This window comes from Macrotis lagotis, chromosome 5 (assembly GCF_037893015.1).
Source record: "Macrotis lagotis isolate mMagLag1 chromosome 5, bilby.v1.9.chrom.fasta, whole genome shotgun sequence".
Taxonomy (NCBI): Eukaryota; Metazoa; Chordata; class Mammalia; order Peramelemorphia; family Peramelidae; genus Macrotis; species Macrotis lagotis.
In genome coordinates, this window is record NC_133662.1 from 63,476,319 (window position 1) to 63,500,671 (window position 24,353).

The 24,353-nt window shown below is 32.9% G+C and overlaps 1 protein-coding gene across 6 annotated transcripts in view; it reads left to right on the forward strand.

The window, feature by feature from the left end:
• SENP6 (SUMO specific peptidase 6) overlaps positions 1-15,030 on the forward strand; it is a 123,867-nt gene extending 108,837 nt beyond the window's left edge. For all 6 annotated transcript variants that reach the window (XM_074237345.1, XM_074237343.1, XM_074237342.1 and 3 more), the window contains 5 exons: positions 8,006-8,112; positions 9,635-9,720; positions 11,854-11,922; positions 12,016-12,166; positions 12,944-15,030. In XM_074237345.1, coding sequence (XP_074093446.1) covers positions 8,006-8,112; positions 9,635-9,720; positions 11,854-11,922; positions 12,016-12,166; positions 12,944-13,153 — 623 coding nt within the window. In that variant the 3' untranslated portion in view covers positions 13,154-15,030. The remainder of the gene's footprint in view (positions 1-8,005; positions 8,113-9,634; positions 9,721-11,853; positions 11,923-12,015; positions 12,167-12,943) is intronic.
• Positions 15,031-24,353: the final 9,323 nt, after the last annotated feature.

A 24,353-nucleotide genomic window follows, 5' to 3' on the forward strand; every position in this document is an offset into this window, starting at 1 on the left:
AAAAAACTCATATCTAATTACCATTGATTTGGATAACTTCACTATACTTTTTTATGTTATAGGCATCATTCCCCTTGTAACTTCTTGATTGTTTTATTTAACTAAAATCAGAGTAAGGCATGCAGTTTATGTTTCTTATACAAATCACTTGCTTTTTGAAAATTTGACTTTGATAGAAATAATCCATGTAGTGTATATGTCACAATTAAATACATCTTTCAAAATGGATTTTGTAAATGTCCACTTATATTTTACTTAGGTGAGGTGAAGAAGTTGTGGTAGACATTAGACTGCTTGTAACATAGACAATTAATGGGCAATTTTACTTTTTACTTGAGTGTTTTAATATGTATAATCTTGGTAAGTTTTTCAACCATTCCTAGTAGGAGGCCTCCATAATGTTTTACAGGATTACCTTATAGATGATTTCCAGAATATGTTGAGTAGAATAAGAATTTAAAATTTATTTCTTGAAATTTGAGGAAAATAGAAATGGGCAGGCATTTAATTTCTATATACCTCTCTTTTCAGTAACTCAATCTTAACCTTGATCTTGTGCCTAGACATTGCTATTCCAGAACATAAAAAAAAAGTAGAGGCCCTTCTCTCTTACCATTGGGGGGGATGCCATTTTGTTAAGATCTTAATAAAAATCATTTTAATCAAGAAAAAAAGAAAAGTAGAGGATTTTGTTTTGTTGTTCCTTTGTCTTGTTTTTACTCACATTAATAGCACCACTACCCATTTGAACTAATGATACATATAGTATAAAACATTGCCTGAAATGTCATTTACACATTGCCAGGCCCTTCTCATAAAATTCCTATAGAAAGTTGTTAATATGAAAAATATTAATTTTGAGTTTCAAATGTACCTGATTTTCAAACAGATTTTTGAATCAGTCTCTACATATCAACTTTTACTCTTTTTGTATCAAATTTTTTCTTGTGCTTATTATTACCTCCTCTCTTCTCCATAAGTTACTTACACCACCACCAACTACCTTTTTTTTTTTTTTTTTTTTTTTTTTAAGTATAGTTTTGTTTTTGCAAGGCTGATGGAGCTAAGTGGCTTGCCCATGGCCACACAGCTAGGTAATTATTAAATGTCTGAGGTCAGATTTGAACTCCGGTATTCCTGACTCCAGGGCTGGTGCTCTATCTATTGCACCACCTAGCTGCCCTCCTACCACTTTTAATCCTATAACTTACATTTTGAAATGACCTATCCCAAATTGGATTGCTTCTACTATTAGTTTGGATTGTTTTAGTTTTTTCTTTATAATTTGGGTTTCCTGATGTCCTGTTTTTCAAAAAATTTATTCTTTTATAGGTTATCTCTGTTCATCTTGACTTCAAGTTCAGGCAATTTGACTTGCCTAGAAATCATACATTCTTTTAGTATTGTTGCCTTTCCCCCCCCCCCTCTTTTTTTAACTTTTAAATTTATTTATTTTGAATTTTAAAATTTTCCCCTAATCTCGCCCCCCCCCCCCCCAAGGCAATCTGTTAGTCTTTACATTGTTTCCAGGACATAATTGATCTAAATTGAATGTGTTGAAAGAGAAATCATATTCTAAAGGAATGAGAGATAGCAAAATTACAAAATATTGGGGTTTTTTCTAAAATAAAGTTGTAATAGTCTTTAGTCTTTGTTCAAACTCCACAATTCTTTCTCTGGATACAGATGGTATTGGTATTCTCCATCGCAGATAGCCCCAAATTGTGCCTGATTATTTCACTGATGGAATGAGGAGGCCCATTTAGGTTGATCATTACCCCCATGTTGCTGTTAAGGTATACAGTGTTTTTCTGGTTCTGCTCATCTCGCTCAGCATCATTTCGTTCAGATTTTCCAGGCTTTCCTGAATTCCCATCCTTCCTGGTTTCTAATAGAGCAATAGTGTTCCATCACATACATATACCACAATTTATTGTGCCATTCCCCATTTGATGGACATTCATTCAGTTTTCAATTCTTTGCCACCACAAACAGGGCTGCTATGAATATTTTTATACAAGTGATGTTTTTATCCATTTTCATAATTTCTTCAGGGTATAGACCCAGTAGTGGTATTGCTAGATCAAAGGGTATGCACATTGTTGTTGCCCTTTGTATGTAATTCCATATTGATCTCCAGAAAGGTTGGATGAATTCACAGCTCTTCCAACAATGTATTAGTGTCCCAGATTTCCTACAACCTTTCCAACATTTATCATTGTCCTTTCTGGTCATATTAGCCAGTCTGAGAGGTGTGAGGTGGTCCTCAGAGATAGCATTTTTGCCTTTTGCTTATATTACAAATCTTTCTATTTCATTATTTTCAGACACCTTATTTTTTCCCCTCTGGGATGCTTCTTTGAAGCAATTTTTCTCACGTTCAGTATTACCTGATCTGCTGTTTTTTTGTTGCTGCTATTTATTTTTTTTAAAATTATTCTGCATTAAGAGTTGAATTTTTCTAACCAATGTTTGTCACTTATTTCTTCTCTGATTTTTTTCTGTAATTTTATTATCTGTGCTCTCTGAACCATTCCTATGATTTTCTTTTATTAGACTTTTTTGTTTCATTTCATATTATGTTTATCAAGAAGAGAGTATTGTATTCTGTTGTGGTTTTACCCAGTTTTTCTTTCTGTTTTTAATATTGCCTTTTTTTATTTGCTTGCTCATATATTAGAATTTTATTGAACTTTACTTTCACTTTTCATATTCAGATTTTTCTTTTATTACATGATTCTCTTTCCCTCCTGTGTTATCTCAGTTTCATTATCTGTAATGTAAGGGATATTAGTAGGCAATCTTTAAGAACTCCTATTCTGAATCCTATGATCTCCTTTTTATTAGGCACAAAATAGTAATAGGCATAGAGACTGAAAGGAAATGGAGTTTTCAGTCCAGAAGCAGCTTCATTTAGTGTAAGAAGTTTAACCATTCTTCTCTCTGATCTATTTGCTTTGGAACATTGTATATATTATTATCTCCATTGATTTCTTACATAAACTTTGTGTATTTCTAGCACTTGTCTCAATGGACTGTACTCATTACATGCTTTGCTAATTAATATATACTGAGTAAATCTGAACCAAATATTGGCAATTGGTCTCTCTCTTAAGTACTAATGTGGTGATGGTATATATATATTTAGTGTTTTTAGTTTTTGTTTTAAGTTATGGAAATAACATTAAAATCATATTGTTGTTTAATTTTTATATAAAATAATGGTAAGTTAGTATTAAAGAAGTTCAGATTTATTATTACTAATCAAAGAACTTACAATATGCTGCTATGCTCTGGAATACAACTACCAGCAGAAATAATGTTTCTTGCTTTCAAACAACTTACAATCTAAGGAATAAGACAACATTAAAAGGAAACTTGCGGTTGGAGAAAATATGATATCCAGGATGGAGGCGTTGTAGAGAAAGTCTGGGGTATAGTTTGGGAGAGAAAAGGGGCAAGGGAATTTAAGTGTTTCCTAAGTGTGTGCCAGACACTGTGGTAAGCACTCAACAAACATCTTTCTGATCCTCATCAGTAGAGTCATAGAATTAAAATGACTTACAAGTATGTATTTTGATTATATAAGATTTAATGCATTCAAATTTTTGTGGGTATTAAAAAATGTATTCTTTTATAAAAATGTATTTTCTTATGTACCTTGGCTTTTTCATGAACATGAAAGGAAAACACAGACTTAGAAAAGATATAAGTCTGAAGTTCATTCTTTACATTCTGGAATAATTTCTCAGAACTCCTTTAGATAGTAATGTGCATTTAAAATAGTATTCTTCCCATGTACAATTAATGTGGAACTTTTTAGGACCAATATTATTGTGCAAAGAGAAGTGAATAAGATAATCCTTACCTTAATCTTACTTAAATTAATACTTTGCTTAGCAAATACTTATGCACAAGTAGAATCAAGGTGAGACCAGCTTAGTCTTGACTAAATTCAAAATTAACAATATTTTTGATAAATATTTTAAAATCATCCTTTTTTAACATTTTGATTTTTGTAGAAAATTATGATTAATAATCTAGGTTTATGAACTTGTAATTATCATTTTCTCCTTTTAACTTTTTAAAAAATTTTTCATATGAATGGAACAAGCACCAGCAATCTTGAACACTTAATGGAAAAAGGAACATGAAAATTACATTCTCTTATCTACATTTTTGGAGTGTATATTAAAATTAACATGTTAGTGATAGAACTTCCTTGTTGCTTGCCTGTATCTTTCTGAACTTCCTTTTGTTCTCCTGCATATTTTAGAAATGTTGCATTACTACTTTTCCTGGCACTATTATCACTGTCAACCTGTCTTCCCCTCAAGTAGAAGCAAATAAGTATTAAACAAGCAAAACAGATCAATAAATTAATTTAAAAGTGTTTGAAAATGTGTCTCATTCTGTACCCATAGCCCATCACATCTCTACTAAGAGGTGAGAAAACATACTTCCTCATCCGTCTTCTCAAGTCATAATTGGTAGGAGTTCTTAAATCTTTCAAAGTTGTTTTCCTTGACATTATTGTACTCATTTTATAAATTGTTCTCTTGATTCTATTCATTTATGATTGCATCAATTTATACAAATCTTGTCAGGTTTTTGCGAATCCTTCATAGCTATCATTTCTTATGAAGCAGTAACATTCCATTATATGCCTTTACCATAACTTGTTTAGTTATCCCCCAATTGATGGACACCCACTCTGCTTCTAGGTCTTTTTTACAAAAAAAAAAAACCACAGTTATATAGAGATAGTTATACACATACTTATGAAGAGGTCAAAAGGTAGAAAGAATCCACATAGTCAAAAATTATAGATAGATAGGATTTACATATTAAAATATGTATACTATTATTAATATTATTATATAATTTGACCACATTTGTTTGTTTTTTGCCTTTGCCCCCCTCAGAGTGTATGCCCAGTAATGGTATCATTGTCAAAGAAGTATGCACTTTTTAGTGTCTTTGGGAGTAGTTCCAGTTAATTCTGGAAGGGAATGTGGGAGTATTCCTTCTTTCTAGTGTCAATTTAAGACTCTTATCCTTTCCTCTTTCACATAGCAAACTCAATATGTTCAGAACTACTCAGTATCCTCTCCTCTAAAGTCCCCTATTTCTATCAAAGACACTACCAATCTACCAGGTTGATGATCATGACATTATCTTTAATTCCTTACTCTCCCTCATCTCCACTTACAGAATTAAATGCCAGATCTTTCCTTTTCTGCCCAACATCTTGTTTATCTGATGCCTTCACTCAACCACCTTAATTTAGGCTTTCATCACCCCTCCCCTATATTAGTTCACCAGTCTCCTAATTTATCTCCCTTCCTTGAATCTCCCCACTCCAGTCCATCTTACACACTACTGCCTAGTTATTTTCATTAAAAACAGGCAAGATCGGGGTGGCTAGGTGGCATAGTGGATAAAGCACCAGCCTTGGAGTCAGGAGTACCTGGGTTCAAATCCGGTCTCAGACACTTAATAATTACCTAGCTGTGTGGCCTTGTGTTGTGGCTTGCTTCCTTGGGGCCCACAGCGGCGACCTCCTTCCAGGAGGGGAGCTGAGAATAAGGAGTCAAGCCACTACTGCCTTATGCTTCCAGCTCAATTTTATTATTGCTTAGCTATTACATATATACTGTTAGTCTTCCGGGGTAGAACAAAGAATAATGAGGTAATGGGGGGTGCAAGCGGGGTGTACATGCAGTGTCTTGCATTACAGGATAGGGGGCTATGTTAGGGAGGAGATGATAAGGCACAGCTGTGTCTAGTGCCCTTGGTCAGTGGGGAGGAATGTCCAGCTCCCAAGGACTCTGGCTCACCTTATCTCTCAGGGCGGCATGCCAGCTCCTGAGACTGTCCAGGTGGCAGTTTACTTGGAGATGATTTGTGTCATGGCTGTTAGAATAGCCTGTGTACCCACAGCCTTGGGCAAGCCACTTAACCCCGTTTCCCTTGCAAAAACTAAAAAAACAAAAAAACAAAACCAGGCAAGATCTCTGGGAGTGATGGCTCTTGCTTATTATCCCTGATGTTGGGGAGGCTAGGGCTGTTGGATCATATGAGCTCAGAATTTCTGAACTGCAGTATGCTAAGTACTATTATCCACCACCAATATGATGAGTCCTCAAGCGTGCCAAATCTACCTTATTTGGAAGCTTGGTAGGTCAAAGCTCCAAAAGTTAGCATGTAAAATTGCTATCAGTTAGTTATTGTTATTATGCCTTTCAGCAGATGGGATCAGACCCTTGAATGACCACTACATGTCTGACCTGAGTGAGATAAGATGATGGTCCCTCTTTCCTTCTACCTTTCTCTCTCTCCTCTACTCCTCTTTATTCACAGTAGCTCTCTCACACTCATAAATTATGTGAATCCTTACTCAATCATTTTCAGTGGCTTCCTGTTGCCTCCAGGATAAAATATAAAAATTCCGTTTTCCCTTTTAAAGTACCACACAATCTGACAACAGTCTGTCTTTCCAACCTAATCAAACATTTTTTTCCCCTCTCATGCTCTGATCCAGCAAACTTCAACAGTTTTACACACACAGTACTCCTATCTCCCATACCCTTTCCTTTGAACTGGCCGACCATAATCCTGGAATGCATTTTTCTTTACTTCTGCCTAAGATAGTCCTGCTGCTCCTTTAAAACTCCATTTTTTTGTGTGTGTGTGAGAAGTCTTTCCTGATCTCCCAACTTCTAATAACCATCCTCCCTTAGTACTTTGTATTTAATTACTTTGTGATACTATATGTGTTTGTGTGTGTGTTCACATATATAATTGTTTTCTATCTCATTAGAATAGCAGATCCTTGTAGCTAGGGATTATTTGTTCTTATGTTATCAGAATTTAGCTTTGTTCCTGGTAGATGGTAGAGTCTCAATAAATACTACTTTCCTTATTGTTTGGACCAGTTCAAAGTTCTACTAAGAATTTTATGCTTTCTACCCTCTAACAACTGTATTTCATCCCCCCCCTTTTTTAACATCATCTTTGCCAGTCTGATGGCTTTAAAGTAGAATGTCAGAATTGTTTATATTTCTTATCATATTGGAATATTTTTTCACTTGATTGTTAACATTAATTTCCTGTTTTGAAAACTCCCTTCATTTGCACTTGTCTATGTTTTGGGAAATAGTTCTTGGAAGCCATTATTTGCTTCTTTTAACTGTTTCAGTTTTAATTGCTTTGATTTTGCTTGTGCAATAGTTTTTGGGGTTTTTTATACTCAAAACTAGTTATTTTTTATGAACATCTCTAGTGCTATGAGGAGGAGAGGAGCTTGGCATAGTTTTAAAAAGTATACCCTTCTCTAAGAAAGACTCTTAGAATTGACCTATCATTTTGAAATGATAGGCTAAACCTAATATCTGCCATACTACTTTGGAGTGGATTTATTAGACATTCTGCTGTTATGTTTAATTGATTCTGGGTCTCATAAGAGTAATGTTTTATTGATAAACTTATCTTTTTTATTGCCATTGCCAAGTAATTTTGAAATTTGCTTCTTTGAAATAAAATTTGAGACCTACCCCTTCTAGACCATCATTTCCCCTGGCATTTTCTTTGTCAAGGTGAATTTTATTATTGTTCCATTTTATTAAGTAACTCTTTGGTAATTTGATATGGTACTAAATCTGTAAATTAATTTATAAATCTGTAACTGTCATTTTTATTAAATTAATACAAATCAGTCATTAGTAATTTGTATCACTATTTAAATATCCATTTGTTTTCTATAAAAATATTTTATGCTTGTATTAATATTCTTAAGAGTTTTGACATTTCCCAGTTTTGTATATTTTATATCATTTTTGTTTATGATAATAACAAACAGGTTTCACTTTATTAGATCCTATTTATATGTGGTTCTAATTTTCAAGTAATGGCAATTATTTACAAGTATTGGAAGTTTAGATAATAGACATTTATACTGATAATATGACTTTTTTTAATGTAATTTTTATTTCCCTTGATACAGATGGCTTGAACAGAATCAGATTAAATTATAGTGATGAACCAAGTGATATTGGTAATAAATTGCTTGAAGATGAGCTTATTGACTTCTCAGAAGATCAGGATAACCAGGTGAGGAATAATTTAAAAAGAAGTGGCAGTAGTATCCTATCTTCAATTCAGAGATATTTTTGCAGAGAAAAGAAACTTTGCAGATTCTTCATAATTTATGGAAAGTCATAAAATTCTACTGCCTATGAATTTGGGTGATATCAGAACATAAATACTCCCTTTTCTCAATTCTTTACCTATTTAAAAGTTTATTCTTAATCTAATGGACTTTTATAAGACTTTAGGATAAATCTCTTCAGTCTCTGTAAACTAATCTCCCTCTCTTCAGTGATTAATATCTAATTAACATTTCTTCCCCCCCTTAGGAGTATTTGATTCATATTTAAGTCTTTTGTCTGCTCAGGTTGAATTGAACAAGATTTCACATTTGGAATGAGTAGAGAAGGGAACACAGGACAATTTAATCTTTTCAGTTTGAGTTCTCTAATTATCTTTTAATTTGACTTATTACCATGAATGCCATGTTTTGTGTTTTTCACATATTTGCCAAATTTTTCCCTAATTTGTTTGCACATTTCTGTTCCTATAGTCAGATAGAGGCCCTAAAAGCTTTGAAATTCACACAGTCAGGGAGGAAACTTTCTTAGAAGTCTCAGCGGTTAATTGTGCCTGGGCATATGCTTTGTTTTGTGTGTGTGTGTGAATCATTTATGTGAGAATAATGTGTTATATTTTTTATTTACAAGCAATGGTTAGTAATAATAATTTATGCTTCTATTAGGATATCTTTGAATTTGTTTTCAGTACTGATGATAGGTTTCCTTTGTGGACCATCTACTTTCTCTTTGACCTTTTTTGTGAACCAGAAATAGGGTCTAGTTCTCTATTTGAATTTATTTTTCCCTTAAAAACTGATCTATGTAATAATTTTTTTATTCCTGACTTTAGACCACTAGCATTGCTCTTTGGTCAAAACGCCACATGAACTAGTAAAAATAAATAACTTTGGGTTTTTGTTTTTGTTGTTGTTTTTGGTAAGCTACATTCCTATACCAAGCCAAAAACATTCTCAAAACTTTAAAATGATTTTTTGGGAAGAGGGATCTTGTAGCAAGAGTAGTCAAGAAACTGTAAGCCTTAAACATCACAAATAAGGATTGGATGTGGAATAAGAACAACTGGATTCAAAATTTACCTCTGATGTTATTTCTGTAGCCTTGGGTCTGTTATTTAACACATCTGGGCCTAATAATAATTGGACTAGAGATCCTTCCAACTTTAGAAACTTTTTGTTTCACACTTTTTCACCATTCATTTTTTGGTAAGATTTTGAGTTCCATATTTTTTTTCCCTCTTCCCTCTCCTTGATAGCGAATAATCTGACATAGTTTATTATACGTGTCTGTTATGTGCTTTTTTAAAAGCTGCCATCTTACAAGTATCATTAGCTTGTCTAAAAATAAATAGCTCTTCAGAGATCCTTTAATTATTGTTGTCCTAAATAGGTACATTTATTTTGAGTAAGCATTGTTTAGATTGTTGAACATTTTACAAATGTAAATAATATGGTTCCTTTTTATAGGAAGATAGCAGTGATGATGGGGGTCTTGATGATACTTGCAGTTCTGAATTAGGACAATGGCATCTGAAGCCTACTATCTGTAAACAGTGAGTATTAAATTATACTTAATAAGTGCAGAGTAGGAATATCCAAAGCCAAATGCCAAACTCTATAAGATAGAAGACAGAAATTAATAGGTCATTTCAATAACCACTTGTAGAACAGAAGTAAAGTGGGGTGAAAATCTTAAAGTAGATGAATTCCAGGCTATACAAGTTTAAACTTGCTATTGAGCCACTGTGCTCACCCTGTGGATATGGGATTCTTTTTCAGACTCCCCACCATTGAACATTTTGGTTCGGGATTCAAATTCCTCTGGTATCTGGGTTATTCTTTCTTTCCTGAGTAAATGAAACTGTGTTTCAGTTCATTCATCAAAAATAGATACTTTGTCATTTATAGTTGTCAACTGAAGCATTATATTGAAATTTTTGAAAGTTCTGATTATTAGAAAAAAGAAGTGAGAACCCTTTAGCTTCCATGATTATCCTGTTTGGTGAGAACATTCCAAAGGTATTTACCCTAGCCTAAGCCCTCCTCACCAAATAGCCTGATTTTGACTCCCAAGGGGTTGGGGTTTTTTTGTTTTTTGTTGTTTTGTTTTGTTTTTAGGTTTTTGCAAGGCAAATGGGGTTACATGACTTGCCCAAGGCAACACAATTAGGTAATTATTAAGTGTCTGAGGCTGGATTTGAACTCATATACTCCTGACTCCAGGGCTGGTGTTCTATCTACTGCACCACCTAGCTGCCCTGGGTTGTTTTTTTTATTAGAGGTTTCTTCTTAATACTGAATAGTTGATTTGGAATTCCTTGGGTATATGAAGTTTTCCTTTCCTTCCCAAATGGATTAGGTTTTCATAGTTCCATGACAATTGTAGTTAACACAGACATAGCTGACATGGAACTAGGTCCAGAAGTCTAGAAAACCCTCCTTTGAGCTAGCTTTTGCATACATTAAATATTCTGTAGCACTCATTGGGTAGGAAGAAGATATTATAGAATTAGAACTTCTTTTTTTTCTCTTTTTTCTTTGCAATTTATTATTTTATTTTTTCCCAGATACATGTAAAAAGAACTTTACCGTTCTTTTTTTCAAATTTTGCATTCCAGTTTGTCTGCCTTCTCCTCTCCCCCATTGAGAAGACAAGTAATTTGACATAGGTTATACTTGTTTAGTCATGCAAGACACATTTCCATGTGAGTCAAGCTGTGAAAGAAAACAGAAAAAAAGTAAAGAAAAAGTACTTCTGATCTGGAGTCAGACTCCTGGTGCAGTTTTCTGTACTTTGGAAATAATCTATAATAGATTTTAGTGGTTTTGTTTCATGTCTGATCACTAGGATGCCTTCATAATAGTTCAGCATATCCATAATGGATAGAGGATTTAATTTATTAACTTTGTGTTATGCTACCTTTTTTTTTGACTTGGTTTTAATCCAGAAGTTAAGTATCCTCTGTAATGTTAAAATGAAATGAACATACCTTTAGAATCAGGTCCCAAGCTGAATTTCCTGTTTTGATCCTTATTTCTTATTTGTGTGACTTTAGACAAGCTCCTTCACCTCTAGTTAACCCTTGTGAAAAAGAACAGTTTTGGCCAGCTCTAGATGTTTGAGCTTTCAAAGGAAAAATTAGTTTGATTTTTGTTAAATTAAATTTTTTGAGGTGTTTCAGTGTGTGATTATCTTTTTTGGTAAGCCATAGGAGGGGAACTTTATTCCAAACTTACAATTCAATTACTATGAGGATTTTCCTGGAAACTCCTTTTGTCAGTATAGAAACATCAATTTTTCATAATTTTATAACTTTAAAAAAACTGCTTGGGCACTGAGAGGTTAATAAAAGATTAAACAAGCTTTCTGTTATGTTTGCAAGGTGTCTTTTGAAGTTTTATTAACATGTACAATGTAATAATAATAATGTATTTAATTATCTTTGAAACCAATATCACTGCTACTTTTGTCATATCAATAAATAATTAATCCCTATTAATAAATTGTATGTAAGAGATTGTTTTTCTTTTTTAGTGCCTTTACCTAAGGGATATAGAAATTAAATAGTAATGTTTTAGGTCTAAATGTTCATTTTTTTCATTGTACTTGCTAATGTTTTGCAGCAGTTATATTACTTAATGGCAGTAATTTTTTTCCCTCCTTTCTCTCCTTCCATCCTTAAAAGACCCTGTATTCTACTTATGGATTCACTCAGAGGCCCTTCTCGCTCAAATGTTGTAAAAACACTAAGAGAGTAAGTTCTAAGCCTCATTCTTTGCATTTTATGTAATATTAGATTTTGCAGGCCAAATAGAAAAGTAATCCTACTGCATATGCATTATTACAGGTATTTGGAAGTAGAATGGGAAGTAAGAAAGGGAAGTAAAAGAAGTTTTTCCAAAGATCTCATGAAAGGCTCTAATCCAAAAGTACCACAGCAGAACAACTTCAGTGATTGTGGTGTATATGTATTACAATATGTGGAAAGCTTTTTTGAGGTGAGTTTTAGTCCATTCATTTAACAAATGTGGTTAGTTTTTTACTATTTGTCAGAATTAATGCAACCAAAATTTTATTTATACTCTTTATAAAACTGACAGTAGGAGAAAAAAATTGAGAACCAGTAGATTCCATAATAAATTTCACTTAGTGATAGCTAGATTTTTCCTTTTTCATTTTTTCTTTATAAATTTCATTTGTTTTTGTTTATATTTTGTTTCTTATGTCACCATAGTATCCCATATATTGGGAAATTTACTTCCCTTACCCCTTCCAGAGAGTCATGCCACATGAAAAGTAGAATTTTTAGAAGGAAAAAATAATTCAGCACAATTTAACAATTCATTGAAAAATTCAAAAACATATATGTTGTGTAACATCAGTGAACTTCCTATCCCCATACAGGGGAAGATTGGTTTGTCTTCTGTTATCTCTTCATTTGAGTTCCACTTGATCTTTATAATTTTGTTCGTTTTGGTATGTCATTTTATTTACATTGTTGTAATTATTGCTTATGTTTTCTTTATTCTTGAGGCGGGTTATGTAAGAGAAATTCATTGTAGTTCAGTGTATCTTCATTTCAGCTATTGAAATAAATTAATCCTAAAAATTTATTACATTCTGTAATTATGTAATAACATGCATAATGTATGTACACACAGAGGTGACATTTCTTGGCTCTTTAAGGTTTACAAACCTGTTTCCTCAGCAAGGTCCTGTGAGATGGAAATTATTAATTTTTTGTTTTTTTCTAATGGACCCTTTTTTTGTTTTAGAATCCAATTTTGAATTTTGAACTTCCAATGAATTTGACAGACTGGTTTCCTCGCCCAAGAATGAAAACTAAACGAGAAGAAATCCGAAACATAATTCTAAAACTACAGGAAGAACAGAGCAAAGAAAAGAAGGGACATAGAGACATTAATCTGTCAGAAGCATCTTTACAGGAAAAAGCAGATCAATATATCAACAGCAGCTCAGACTGAACTTTTCTGTTGCATGTTAGCTCTCCTGTCAGAAATGGAATGTTTTTAAAACCTTCAGCTAAATAGACTAAAGAACTGAAGTATTTCACTACTCAAAATAGATTGGGAATGTTTTAAAAAAAAAGAAAGTTTGTACAAATGTGTCATATTGATTCCCAGAGGAGTATGTATTAAGTAAAATTCTGTAAATATGTTAATGAAGTCAATTTTTCCAGCATTTGTAATTAATTTTTTCACTTGTTAGGAAGCTTTTGTTATGTATTTTCTGTTAATAGTACTTAATAGCAACTTCTAAACATAAGACAAATAAAAAAGAAAATACTTAATAGGATAAAGTGGTTAACTTGCTATTCTTGAATAACTCCATATTAAATTCTATAATGAGTATAATTACATTAATTAAAAGGACTATTCAGGTATTTTGTGATCCTATTTTGACCTTTTACATTTGCTTTTAAAATACTTTAAGTACAGTTTTAAAATAATATCAGACTATGTCTAAATTCATCTTGGGCCCAATAAAAATGATGAATATCCACAAACACAAGGCACAAATTCAAGCAATGTAGCCGTTAAAAACTTTAGAATCCTTTGGTTTTTGTTTCATGCACTCCAACATGTTATTGTTCCTAGACAACTTTTGAATCAAAAGCAGCATTAAGAGCAATTTCAAATAGTCCTGAATTATACTGCTTAGTATTATACTGTACCAGCTATACAAATGTATCTCAAAAAGTTTGAAAGCTTTCATTATAGTTTGGTAAGTATGGTTAAATCTGCAAATTGCCCACTATTATTATAGTTCAAAATGTGCTACATTCTATGTGCCGTAGTTAAGTAATGAACATTTAAAAATCTGTATAAGCATACATATATAAATACAGGATTACTATTTTTTTTTGTAATGTCTACTGCAAAATATCTTCAGTGTTCATTGATTTTTCTTGGGTTTTGGATAGACTATTAAGCTTTTTAATTAAGATAATCTTATTTTCACAGTATGATTTCATTCTTACATGTAAAGGATGTTACCGCCTTAAATCATTGTAAAAAGCAGAATAAGCTCCTACATTACATTCTCTTTTATAATTTTCAGAGGTGTTGGTGTTGAGATGAGAGATTTATAGCTGCCATGTATAGATCTTGCATGATTCTACCCATTCATTATTTTTCCAATGAAAATTCATACATCTAAAGACAAATTGTGCGTTTAAAAAAAATTAAGCCGTGTTCAAAGTTGAAACAGTATTTTTATGCTTATTTTATATTCCATGATGGAATCGGAAATATATAGGATTTAAAGGGAAGAAAAAAACAAGGTGGGGATAGCGGACAGAGGAGGGGAGCATTTTACATTAAACTTAGTTTTAAAAATAGATTTTATTCAGTGTGAGAATCTCTTGCAGCTTTCAAGGACCATTCTCTACAAGTACTTAAAATTTGTGGAGGAAGAAAGTTGCCTGTTTAAAGAAAGAAAACTATTAAGAGAAATTTTTAATTAGTCATTATAATTTGTATAGAGATTATTTTCTTCTTCATCTTTTCCATTTCCTTTCCTTGCAAAAACAATTTTAGCACATTTATTTAATAGAGAAATACAGATTTTTAAAAGTTCAGTATGAGAATTGTCAACTATAAATTTTCTTTTCTTTGCTAATACCTATGCTACATTAAGAAACTTATTTCAGATGACGTTAGGATTATTTCATTGTTAGAAAGGCCCTAGAGCACATTTCAGAATGTGAAGAAAAAATGTTTAATTTTATCATTTAATAAATGTTATAGTAAGATGCTTTTAGAACTGCAGTCTTACAACAAGTTAATATCCATGTTTTACATAGAACTTATTTTTTTAATAAAATGAACTTAATAGAAAATTTGCTAAATTGATTCATTTGACCTTGTTAAAATTACATTGCATATAATGTTCAAATGTGTGTACTGAAAATATAAAAATCAGTACTACAGAATGTATTTTTACCTTATTTCAAGGAAAAGTGTTGTAACTATATAATTAACATATCAAGTCTCTTCCTTGATTAGGTATATCTTTCTTAATCTTTAAATCAACTCTGCCTTACCAAAGTAGCAATCAAGATTTTCTGTTTTTGTTTTAATCATAAAGAATGCAGATCGCATAGAAAAATGATTCTCAAAATATTAAAGTTTACAAACCAATACTTTTCCTAACCTTTCCAAGTGCTATACAAAATTCTTTTTAAAAGAATGTTTAAAATAATTTTGTTTTGAGTGTGTAACATTGTAATTTCCCTTTAACTATTAGGAAAAATTATGGGATATTATAAAACTCCATTTGAGAATCATTTGTCCACAAAGACACAGGGTGTGTGGATAATTTAGTTTCCTTATATACATCTTTTGTCCTATAGACCTGGCATTAGACTTCAAGTCTGTCTCTTGAGCTTGATGATCAGTATTTCTGTAAAAGGTCTGAAGGTTTGTTACTAGACACCTGAAACAGCATGACTCAGTCATACAAAGTATCCTATGTCTAATTAGATAATGGATGTCTTGGTGGGTAGAATAACTGGTTAATAATTCTTAGAAGGGTTTTAAATTACTTAACATGAAAAATATATGCATCTCAAAAGATTTGTCTAGTAGTTTAGAAATAGTGGAAGCATTTTAATATTGTTTTTCCTTCTATTGCTATGTGCGTTTAAGAAAAAAAGTGAAAATAGTTTCCACTTAATTCATATGAACCTGTTTGTTTTTATTTTAATTTTCAAAATAACCATTAGCTTATAGTTTAATTTTTACAAACAGTTGAGGATGAAGAAAAGAATGTTTAGTTCTTAATTACATTTTTAAATCACCAAAATGAACTCTGTGTGTGTCTGTGAGTCTGTGAGTGTGAGTGTGAGTGTTTCTTTTCTCTCATCTCTCTTTCCCCCATCTCATGACCTTTCTCCCTCTCTCCCTACTGTGTCTCTACTGTGTGACTGACCCATTTGATTTGGCTAAAACTTTGCTACTAATTCTGTGTGTGTTTGTGTTGTGTGTGTGTGTGTGTGTGTGTGTGTGTGTGTGTGTGTGTGTGTACACATATTGTGGCATGATCTTCTAGAAGCTTTATAAGTACCAGTTATCTAACTGGTAGGCAGTTTGTTCATTTATTAGCATTATAGGGTGAGGAAACCAAAGACTCAGTGAAATTACATTTATTATTTTTAAGAAACTACTTGACACATGATATATACTGAAAAGGACAGTAGATTTAGAGTCAGTGAACTTGGGTTAGAATCTCAGATGGCTATTTGGTTTACCTGTACAACCCTGAGAAATTACTTGACCTTTCTAGAACTCCCAATTCATCATCTGTAAAATTCAAGGTTGGATTGTTTTTTTTTTCTAGCTCTAATAATACACTTTTAAAAACCTGGGAACTGTTTTTCCTGCAACTTTGTCTTGGTATCATTTATGATCTGCCAATATGGATGTGTTTCAGTTATTTCAGAAGTTTGTAGATTCATTAGATGTAGCTTTTTGAAAGTACTAATTGTTGTATGTAGTCTATCATGAAATTGCAATCATTAGATCTTATATCTTCCTTTCTACTTTGCCACTAACATTGCAGAAGTTTAAGGGATTGGGCAGGGTATAAAGTTCATTACCCAGTAGTGTAATTTCCAAAAAGTACTTAAACTAGTCGTAAGAAAGGCACCTCTGTTGCCAAGCCTATTCTAAAAACTTTCCTAACTTAGATCTTGCCAGAATTTGAACTCTTTTGGTAATAACCTTTGAGAACCCAAGCACACCACAGTGAGGCAGTGGAGTAATAAAATTTTAAAGGAGGATAAGAACATAAATATTTGTAAACTTAAACTTAAATTTACAGATTAAGAATAAAAGTAATATGGTCGAAGTGGCTTGCCCAAGGCCACACAGCTAGGTAATTATTAAGTGTCTGAGACCGGATTTGAACCCAGGTACTCCTGACTCCAGGGCCGGTGCTTTATCCACTGCGCCACCTAGCCGCCCCTAAGGATGACTTTTTGACATGACTTCAGCCATACATATCTCCTTGCTACTGTATGAAGGGTATCAGAAATCAACAATCCTGGAATCTTTTAAACAGAGAAAGAAACATTACTAGTCCAAAAGTTCATCTAGTGGCAGCCCTGATTGATATGGGGCTATAGTAATAATGGTAGTGATTTAATCCCTCTTGTTTTTGACCATCCAGATTACAGAATTTTATTATACTTCAGGAATATTGTTTGTAGTTTTTCATGACTGATTTAGGAAAGACCTTAAATCTCATAGTTACTTGATTTATTTTGTAATACAACCATTCCTTAGTGGAGTCTTTTCTATGCATTCTTCTTTTAGTTATATAAGCCGGTTTGAAGACTAATCACTTTTTTTTTGGTTAATATATCTTAAAATGATAGAGGTGGGAAACAGGTGAATTGAAGGCTCAAACTACCAGGTTGCTGACCTCAGTCTGTTTGTATTTATATATGCCTTAGCCAGAAAAGTGGTGAATGGCTCCTGTTCCCTAGAGCCAACAAAAAAACTTTGAGTAGCAGTCTGTCCTACCTTACTTTTAAAAATTTTTCTTGACACAATAGACAATATATTTTGATATGCCATTTTAGTGAGAGCTCTGCTGTAGCTCAGCTTCCTTTGCTAAAACATTTAGTAAACCAATAGGTAGGCTCCATAAAATCACCCTGTGGGCTGCATTTTGGTTATCCCTGTTTTAGAGGAAAGTAGTGGTTGAAAGAAGAAGCAATGATAATAGAATTAGATCTCCCTTAAAGGATTAATTATCCCTGCCTACCACTATCATCTGCTTCCTTTTGCCACTAGAACAGCTAGATGATGGAGTGGATAGAGCACTGACCTTGGAGTCAGGAGGATAGGAGTTTGAATCCAACCTCAGACATCTCTACTAGCTTTGTGACCTCACTTAACTGCCTCACATCTAGGGCCCTCTCCAGTCTTGATTCATATCTGGCCATTGGACCCAGATGACTCTGGAGGAGAAAATGTGATTGGTGATTTATCACGTCATCTCTCACTCAAAATCCAATTCATGTGCTTGTCACAGCATCACCTCCCTGATATTGTGATCTTCAAAAATGAAGGCAAACATTATTTTGCCACTAAATCACAGAATTACAGGATAGAATATGAAGTATATCTACATCTTCTAGCCTATCCCTTATTTTTGCAAATGAAACAAGATCAGAAGTGAAGTGATTTGCTCCAAAGTACATAGCAGGTTGGTAGGAGTGCCAGGGCTAGATTTTGGATCGGTCTTCTGGATATTTATTTTCTGGATATATTTATTTTGCCACTGCTATAAAGATTTTCTGCTATTCTCTTACTTATAGTTTCATGATGTAATCATTCAAAATACTGAGTTCCAGTTCTGTGTAACTTCACTGTGTGAAGTAAAATTATGTATCTTGTGATATTCTGAAGTATATGTAGTGTTTTCCTGATAATCCTGAGGATGAATGTAAAACACTATTTCCCCTTACATCCTGGACCTTTATAATTTGGTGACTATCAAAAGCACACAGTAAAATACAGAGCAATCTATGACAAGATCCAAGTAAGTGGCATAGGTGCAAAGTACAAAGAGGGAAAGATCATTTTTCAGGGAAGGATCAGAGAAAGCTTCATGAAGCACTGGCATTTGATCTAGTCATTGAATGATGGGTAGGATTTCAATTGGTGTTGGTGGTTTAAGGAGGTTATTCTAGGTAAAGGGAATGGTATGGGCAAAAGCATGTTTCAAGTAGGCTAATTTGGCTGGAACAGAATGTTAATAAGACTGGAGAGTTGATACACTATCGGCCAAGTACCAGGCTAAGAAGATAAATACAAGCTCATGTATGGTGCAGAAATGACCAGGAAATTGGCTGTGGTTCATTGGTTCAAAGTGAGATGGAGGACATAGGACTGAAATCTAAGGTTGGAGATTGGAGGGAAATAAGAAAGGTGGCTGCAAAGAAAAAATGCAGATTGTGAAGGACTTGGAATACAAGTTTAAAGCATTTTTAATATAGTGTTTTATCTGAGTAAATTAACTGGAAGTTTAAGATAATAATCTAAATTCTAATCCTTTCTCCTGACACTTAACTCCTTAGCTTAATAATGAGCTTTAATAATGAGCTTTCTAATGGAGGTTTCTTTATAATTAAACATCCTTTCATTAAGTGGACTATAAAATGAACTAATGATCCTTTATATATATAATCAGGAGATGGATTTTATGTTTCTAAAGTAGAATGAATAGAGTGCATTATTCTACATAGCCCCTTAAGAAACATGGCAAATTGTTGTTTATTTTTCAAGTAACCAGGTCTTTTTATCAGCTAATGGATGAATGGAAGGTAACTTAAGACTAGCCAAACAAATGTGCATATTCAGATAACTCCTCTAAATAGCTGTCCATTTCATGCTTTCAATCCCAATTTAATTATGTTATTTCTTATATGTGTACTTTACCCAAAATGTCACCTTGACAAGTGTTGAGTTAGATTTTACTATATAAAACAATTTTAAAAAGGTAAATTCCTATCAAATGAAGAAATAAAATTACTAGATACTTTTTGCCTAAGTGTATGCTAATAAAACTAATATTCACATGAATATTTACCGAAATGCAAAATGCTCTTATTAGAATAAGAAAAGTTGCACAAAGGGAAAATTATGCAATAAAATATTCTTAAAGAAAAAAGTTCTGGGACCAAATGGGTTAACAATGAAAATGATAAATTTCATCAAACACTAAAAGACAAATTGCAATACATATTCTGTAAAAAAACCACTATTTTTCCCAATTATGTACATGATTCAAATATGGTCTTGATATCAAAACCAAGAGAAATAAAAAAATTTAAAAACCAGGAGAAATAACAAATTGTAGCCAAATATGCCTAATGAATATATATTATTTAAATATAAGCAAGAAAACTATAGAACCATTTCACAAAGATTAACTATTATGACTAGGTTGAATTTATTCCAAGAACACAGAATTGACTATATCAATATGATAGACTATCTTACAATACAACAAAATTATTCACATAAATAGATTTAAAAAAGTATTTGACAAAATAGCACTCATTTCTATGGAAAACATTGGAAATTGGGAATAAGTAAACCTCTTAATGTGTTGAAAAGTTTAGATCAAAAGCCAAGAACCAACATATGTAATGAAAAAGTCCTTTCCAACAATAGTAGAAGTAAATTAAGAATAGACTAACAACAATCACAGCAAATACCAAGATATGCTCCAAAATGAATACCTGACTTAGGAATCCTGAGTTATATCATAAGCAAATGAAACAAGGAAAACTTTTCAGATTTATGGATTTCAGAGTTTATGACTAAGCCAGAAAGATAACCATGGAAGAAAAAATAGTCAATTTTTATTACATAAACATAAATCTAATATAGTTGAGGTTAGGAAAGAAAAACTGAAAAAACTTTTTTTAGCAAGGCAGCAGGGTTAAGTGACTTTGCCCAAGGTCACACAGCTAGATGTCTGAGGTGGGATTTGAACTCAGGTCCACCTGTCTCCAGGACTGGTGCTCTATCTACTGTGCCAGCTAGCTGCCCCTGGGAAAACATCTTTGCACAAGTTTCACTGATAAAGACCTAATTTTCAAGATTTTCAGATTTTCAATGTGAATGTATCTTGTAAATCAGCAAATGCTACAAATTGGCATAATTTATAAATTTTGTTGATTGTCTAGTGTGCTCCTGAAGGGACGATCTCTGTAAAGACAGAGATGGGAGGGGCTATTAGGCAGTGCAGTGGACAGAGCACCAACTCTGGAGTCAGATCCTGAGTTCAAATCCCCTATCTCAGACAATAATTCACTAGTTGGGTGACCTTGGGCAAGCAACCCCATTGCCTTGCAAAAAACAAAACAACAACAACAAAAGACAAGAGATGGGAGCTGGAGTGTTGTGTACAAGGAATAAGGGGCCAGTTTGGCTCAAATATCAAAGAATAATTGGTCAGTTTGGAGGCCCTAGTCAAGGTTTTCATACTATTTCTCTACTTCATCTTTTACAAGAATTGTTGATGTATAATTGACTAATCTTGGTTCAGGAGAACAAATGGAACACGTTTTGCTCCTCTCAGAATTGTGTGGGAATATGAGAGCAGGATGCTGCATGTTTGTCAGATGTGATCATCTTGTTGGTCAGTTTCTCTTGATTGCTTTACTTTGTCACAATGGAAAATTTAATGGGATATTGTGGAATAAAAAAAAAACCAAGGTATTAAGACTTTGGAATATGTATTAATCTTCATGGTAGTCTGTTTACTATCATCATGAACTTTGTAAGAAGTGATAAAGAACCTGTGAACTTATATTTTCTCTTATTATATATCCATTGCAAATTCCCTTAATTCCTTTAGTCATCTCCCCAAGGAAAACCTTTGTAGTACCCTTTCATTTAATTTTTATTTTATTTTTTCCTCTTTTTTCTTTTTCTTATTCATTTTAAACTTAAATACAAAATAAGAAAAGGAAAAAAGTACATCACCATGTGCACAGTGAAACATAAAGAGGATTCATATAAAATAATACATTTCCATTTCAAGAATACCTATACAATAAATACAAATTCTTTTCCAACCTACCCAGCTTTTCTTTGCTTCCTTGTAGGTTTCCTTTTGTTCTATGCTGTGCACCTGCCCTTTCATTTAATTGTAGTTTCTTTCTGTCTCATCTGTCAGAAATGTGGCCTGTGTTTCTAATAGGATCTCATCGTTGCAAATAGACAAAGGTTACATATTGAGAGGCCTAACAATGTTTCTAGTCAATCTAAAAGCTGTAATTTTTAACTTTTTTTTTTTTGCTTTTAGAAGCAAAAGGGGGCCCTATAGGACTGAATAATAGTATTTTTTTCCTTTTCTAAGGTCACACTGGTCACTCCCAACAGGGAACCCTTTTGTGACTAGTACTCTGGAAATGAGCCTCTGTCTGTAGTTAGACAATCGTTGGACAGACAACATAATGTCACACTATCCAGCCTTCCAGCAAAATCCAGGAAGACATCTTAGTAGGACTAACGTAAACATTTTGAAACAAATGAACAAATTAATGATCTTTTAAAAAATCTTACATAAATTTCTTGTCTGCCCTGTGAGGCTATGAATCCCTTAAGCAGTAAAAACTTAAGTTTTTGAATCTTCCCCAAGTCCCAACCTAGTATATTACATATGAAAAACAATCAATAAATGTTTGTTACTGACAAAATGGAATTTTTCCACATATAGAAAATGCTCTAATGGCTCTTTCCACTTTGAACTTTGATTCTTTTCTATTATAAGCCAACCCACACACCCCAATATCATTTAACTCTTCAAATTTCTTTTTTTTTTAGGTTTTTGCAAGGCAAATGGAGTTAAGTGACTTGCCCAAGGCCACACAGCTAGGTATAAGTGTCTGAGGTCGGTTTTGAACTCAGGCCCTCCTGACTCCAGGGGCAGTGCTCTACCCACTGCACAACCTAGCCACTCCTCTTTCTACTTCTTTCATAACTTGTCTTTCCCTTTGACATTAATTCACTTTTTGCAGCTTTCTCCAAACCTGCTTCGTTACCTGTTTTCCTGACTCTCAGGTTTAAAAGAAGGGACCAATGAACTTGCTTTTAATTGCTGCTTCCAAGATGTTTTATGGTCTCTCAGGCAACAAGAATTTATTAAATACTTAACAATGTGTTCATTAAGCACTGTGGATACAAAAAAAGAAAAACAAAAGCTCCCTACTTTTAAAGCTATTCTTTTCCCATCCCTTACATTTACCTACTGATCTCCAAGATACTTTCCTCCATGCCTCCTACACTGTGGTAATAGACTTCTCTCAAAAGAGTTTCTAACCATAATCCCTCAATAGAATTTAACTTTTTTGAGAATAAAGAACATCTCAGCTTTTCTCTATTTTTTTTAGGTTTTTTTTTTACAAGACATATGGGGTTAAGTGGCTTGCCCAAGGCCACACCACTAGGTAATTGTTAAGTGTCTGAGACTGGATTTGAACCCAGGTACTCCTGACTCCAGGACCGGTGCTTTATCCACTGTGCCACCTAGCCACCCCTTCTCTTATTCTTAATGTAAAAAATAATAGGTACTCAATAAATATTCATGGGTGAATTGATTCTCAATAGCTTCAATAATCATGTTGACAGTTTTTCTTTAATATTTTATTTTTTCTCCAATTAAATGTAAGAACAATTTTTAATATTTGGGATTCTTTTTTATTTTGAGCTCCAAGTTCTATCCTTCCCTTCCTCTGATATATATATATATATATATATATATATATTTATATATATATATATATAAATTACAGATTAATTTTATTTTTTCTAACTATATAATTTTTTGGCAATTTGATTAGTATGGCACAGAATAAGAAGATATAGGTAGAATTGTCATTTTAATTATATTGGCTCAGCCTATCCATGAGTGATTAATATTATTCCAATCATTTAGATCTGACTTTAATTATATGAAGCGTTTTATAACTGTGTTCATATAGTTAGTTCCTGGATTTGTCTTGGCAGGTAATTCCTAAATTCTCTTATATCTACAGTTATTTAAGTGAAATTTCTCCTACTTTTCCTGCTGCTGATCTTTGTTGGTAATATAGTGGTGGTAATATAATGGTGATGATTTGTGAGGGTTTATTTTATATCCTGCAACTTTGCTAAAGTAGTTTATTATTTCAATTAGTTTTTAATTGATTCTCTATGTGTATCATCATATCATCTTCAGAGTAATAGTTTTGTTTCCTCATTGCCTACTTTAATTCTTTTAATTTCTTTTTCTTCTCATAGCTATAGCAAGTAATTCTAGTAAAATGTTAAATAATAATAATAATGATGATGATGATGATGATGATAATGGTATCCTTGCTTTACACCTAGTCTTATTGGGAAGGTTTCTAACTTAATCCCCATTGCAAATAATATTTGCTGATGGTTTTAGATAGATACTACTATAGCATTTTAGGGAAAACTCCATTTATTCCTATGTCTCCAGTATTTTTAATAGGACTGGATATTGTATTTTTTTAAATGGCTTTTTCTGCATCTATTGAGAATCGTATCACCTCTGTTGGTTTTGCTATTGATGAGATCAATTAGGCTGATAGTTTTCCTAATATTGAACCAGTCCTGCATTTCTGCTATAAAT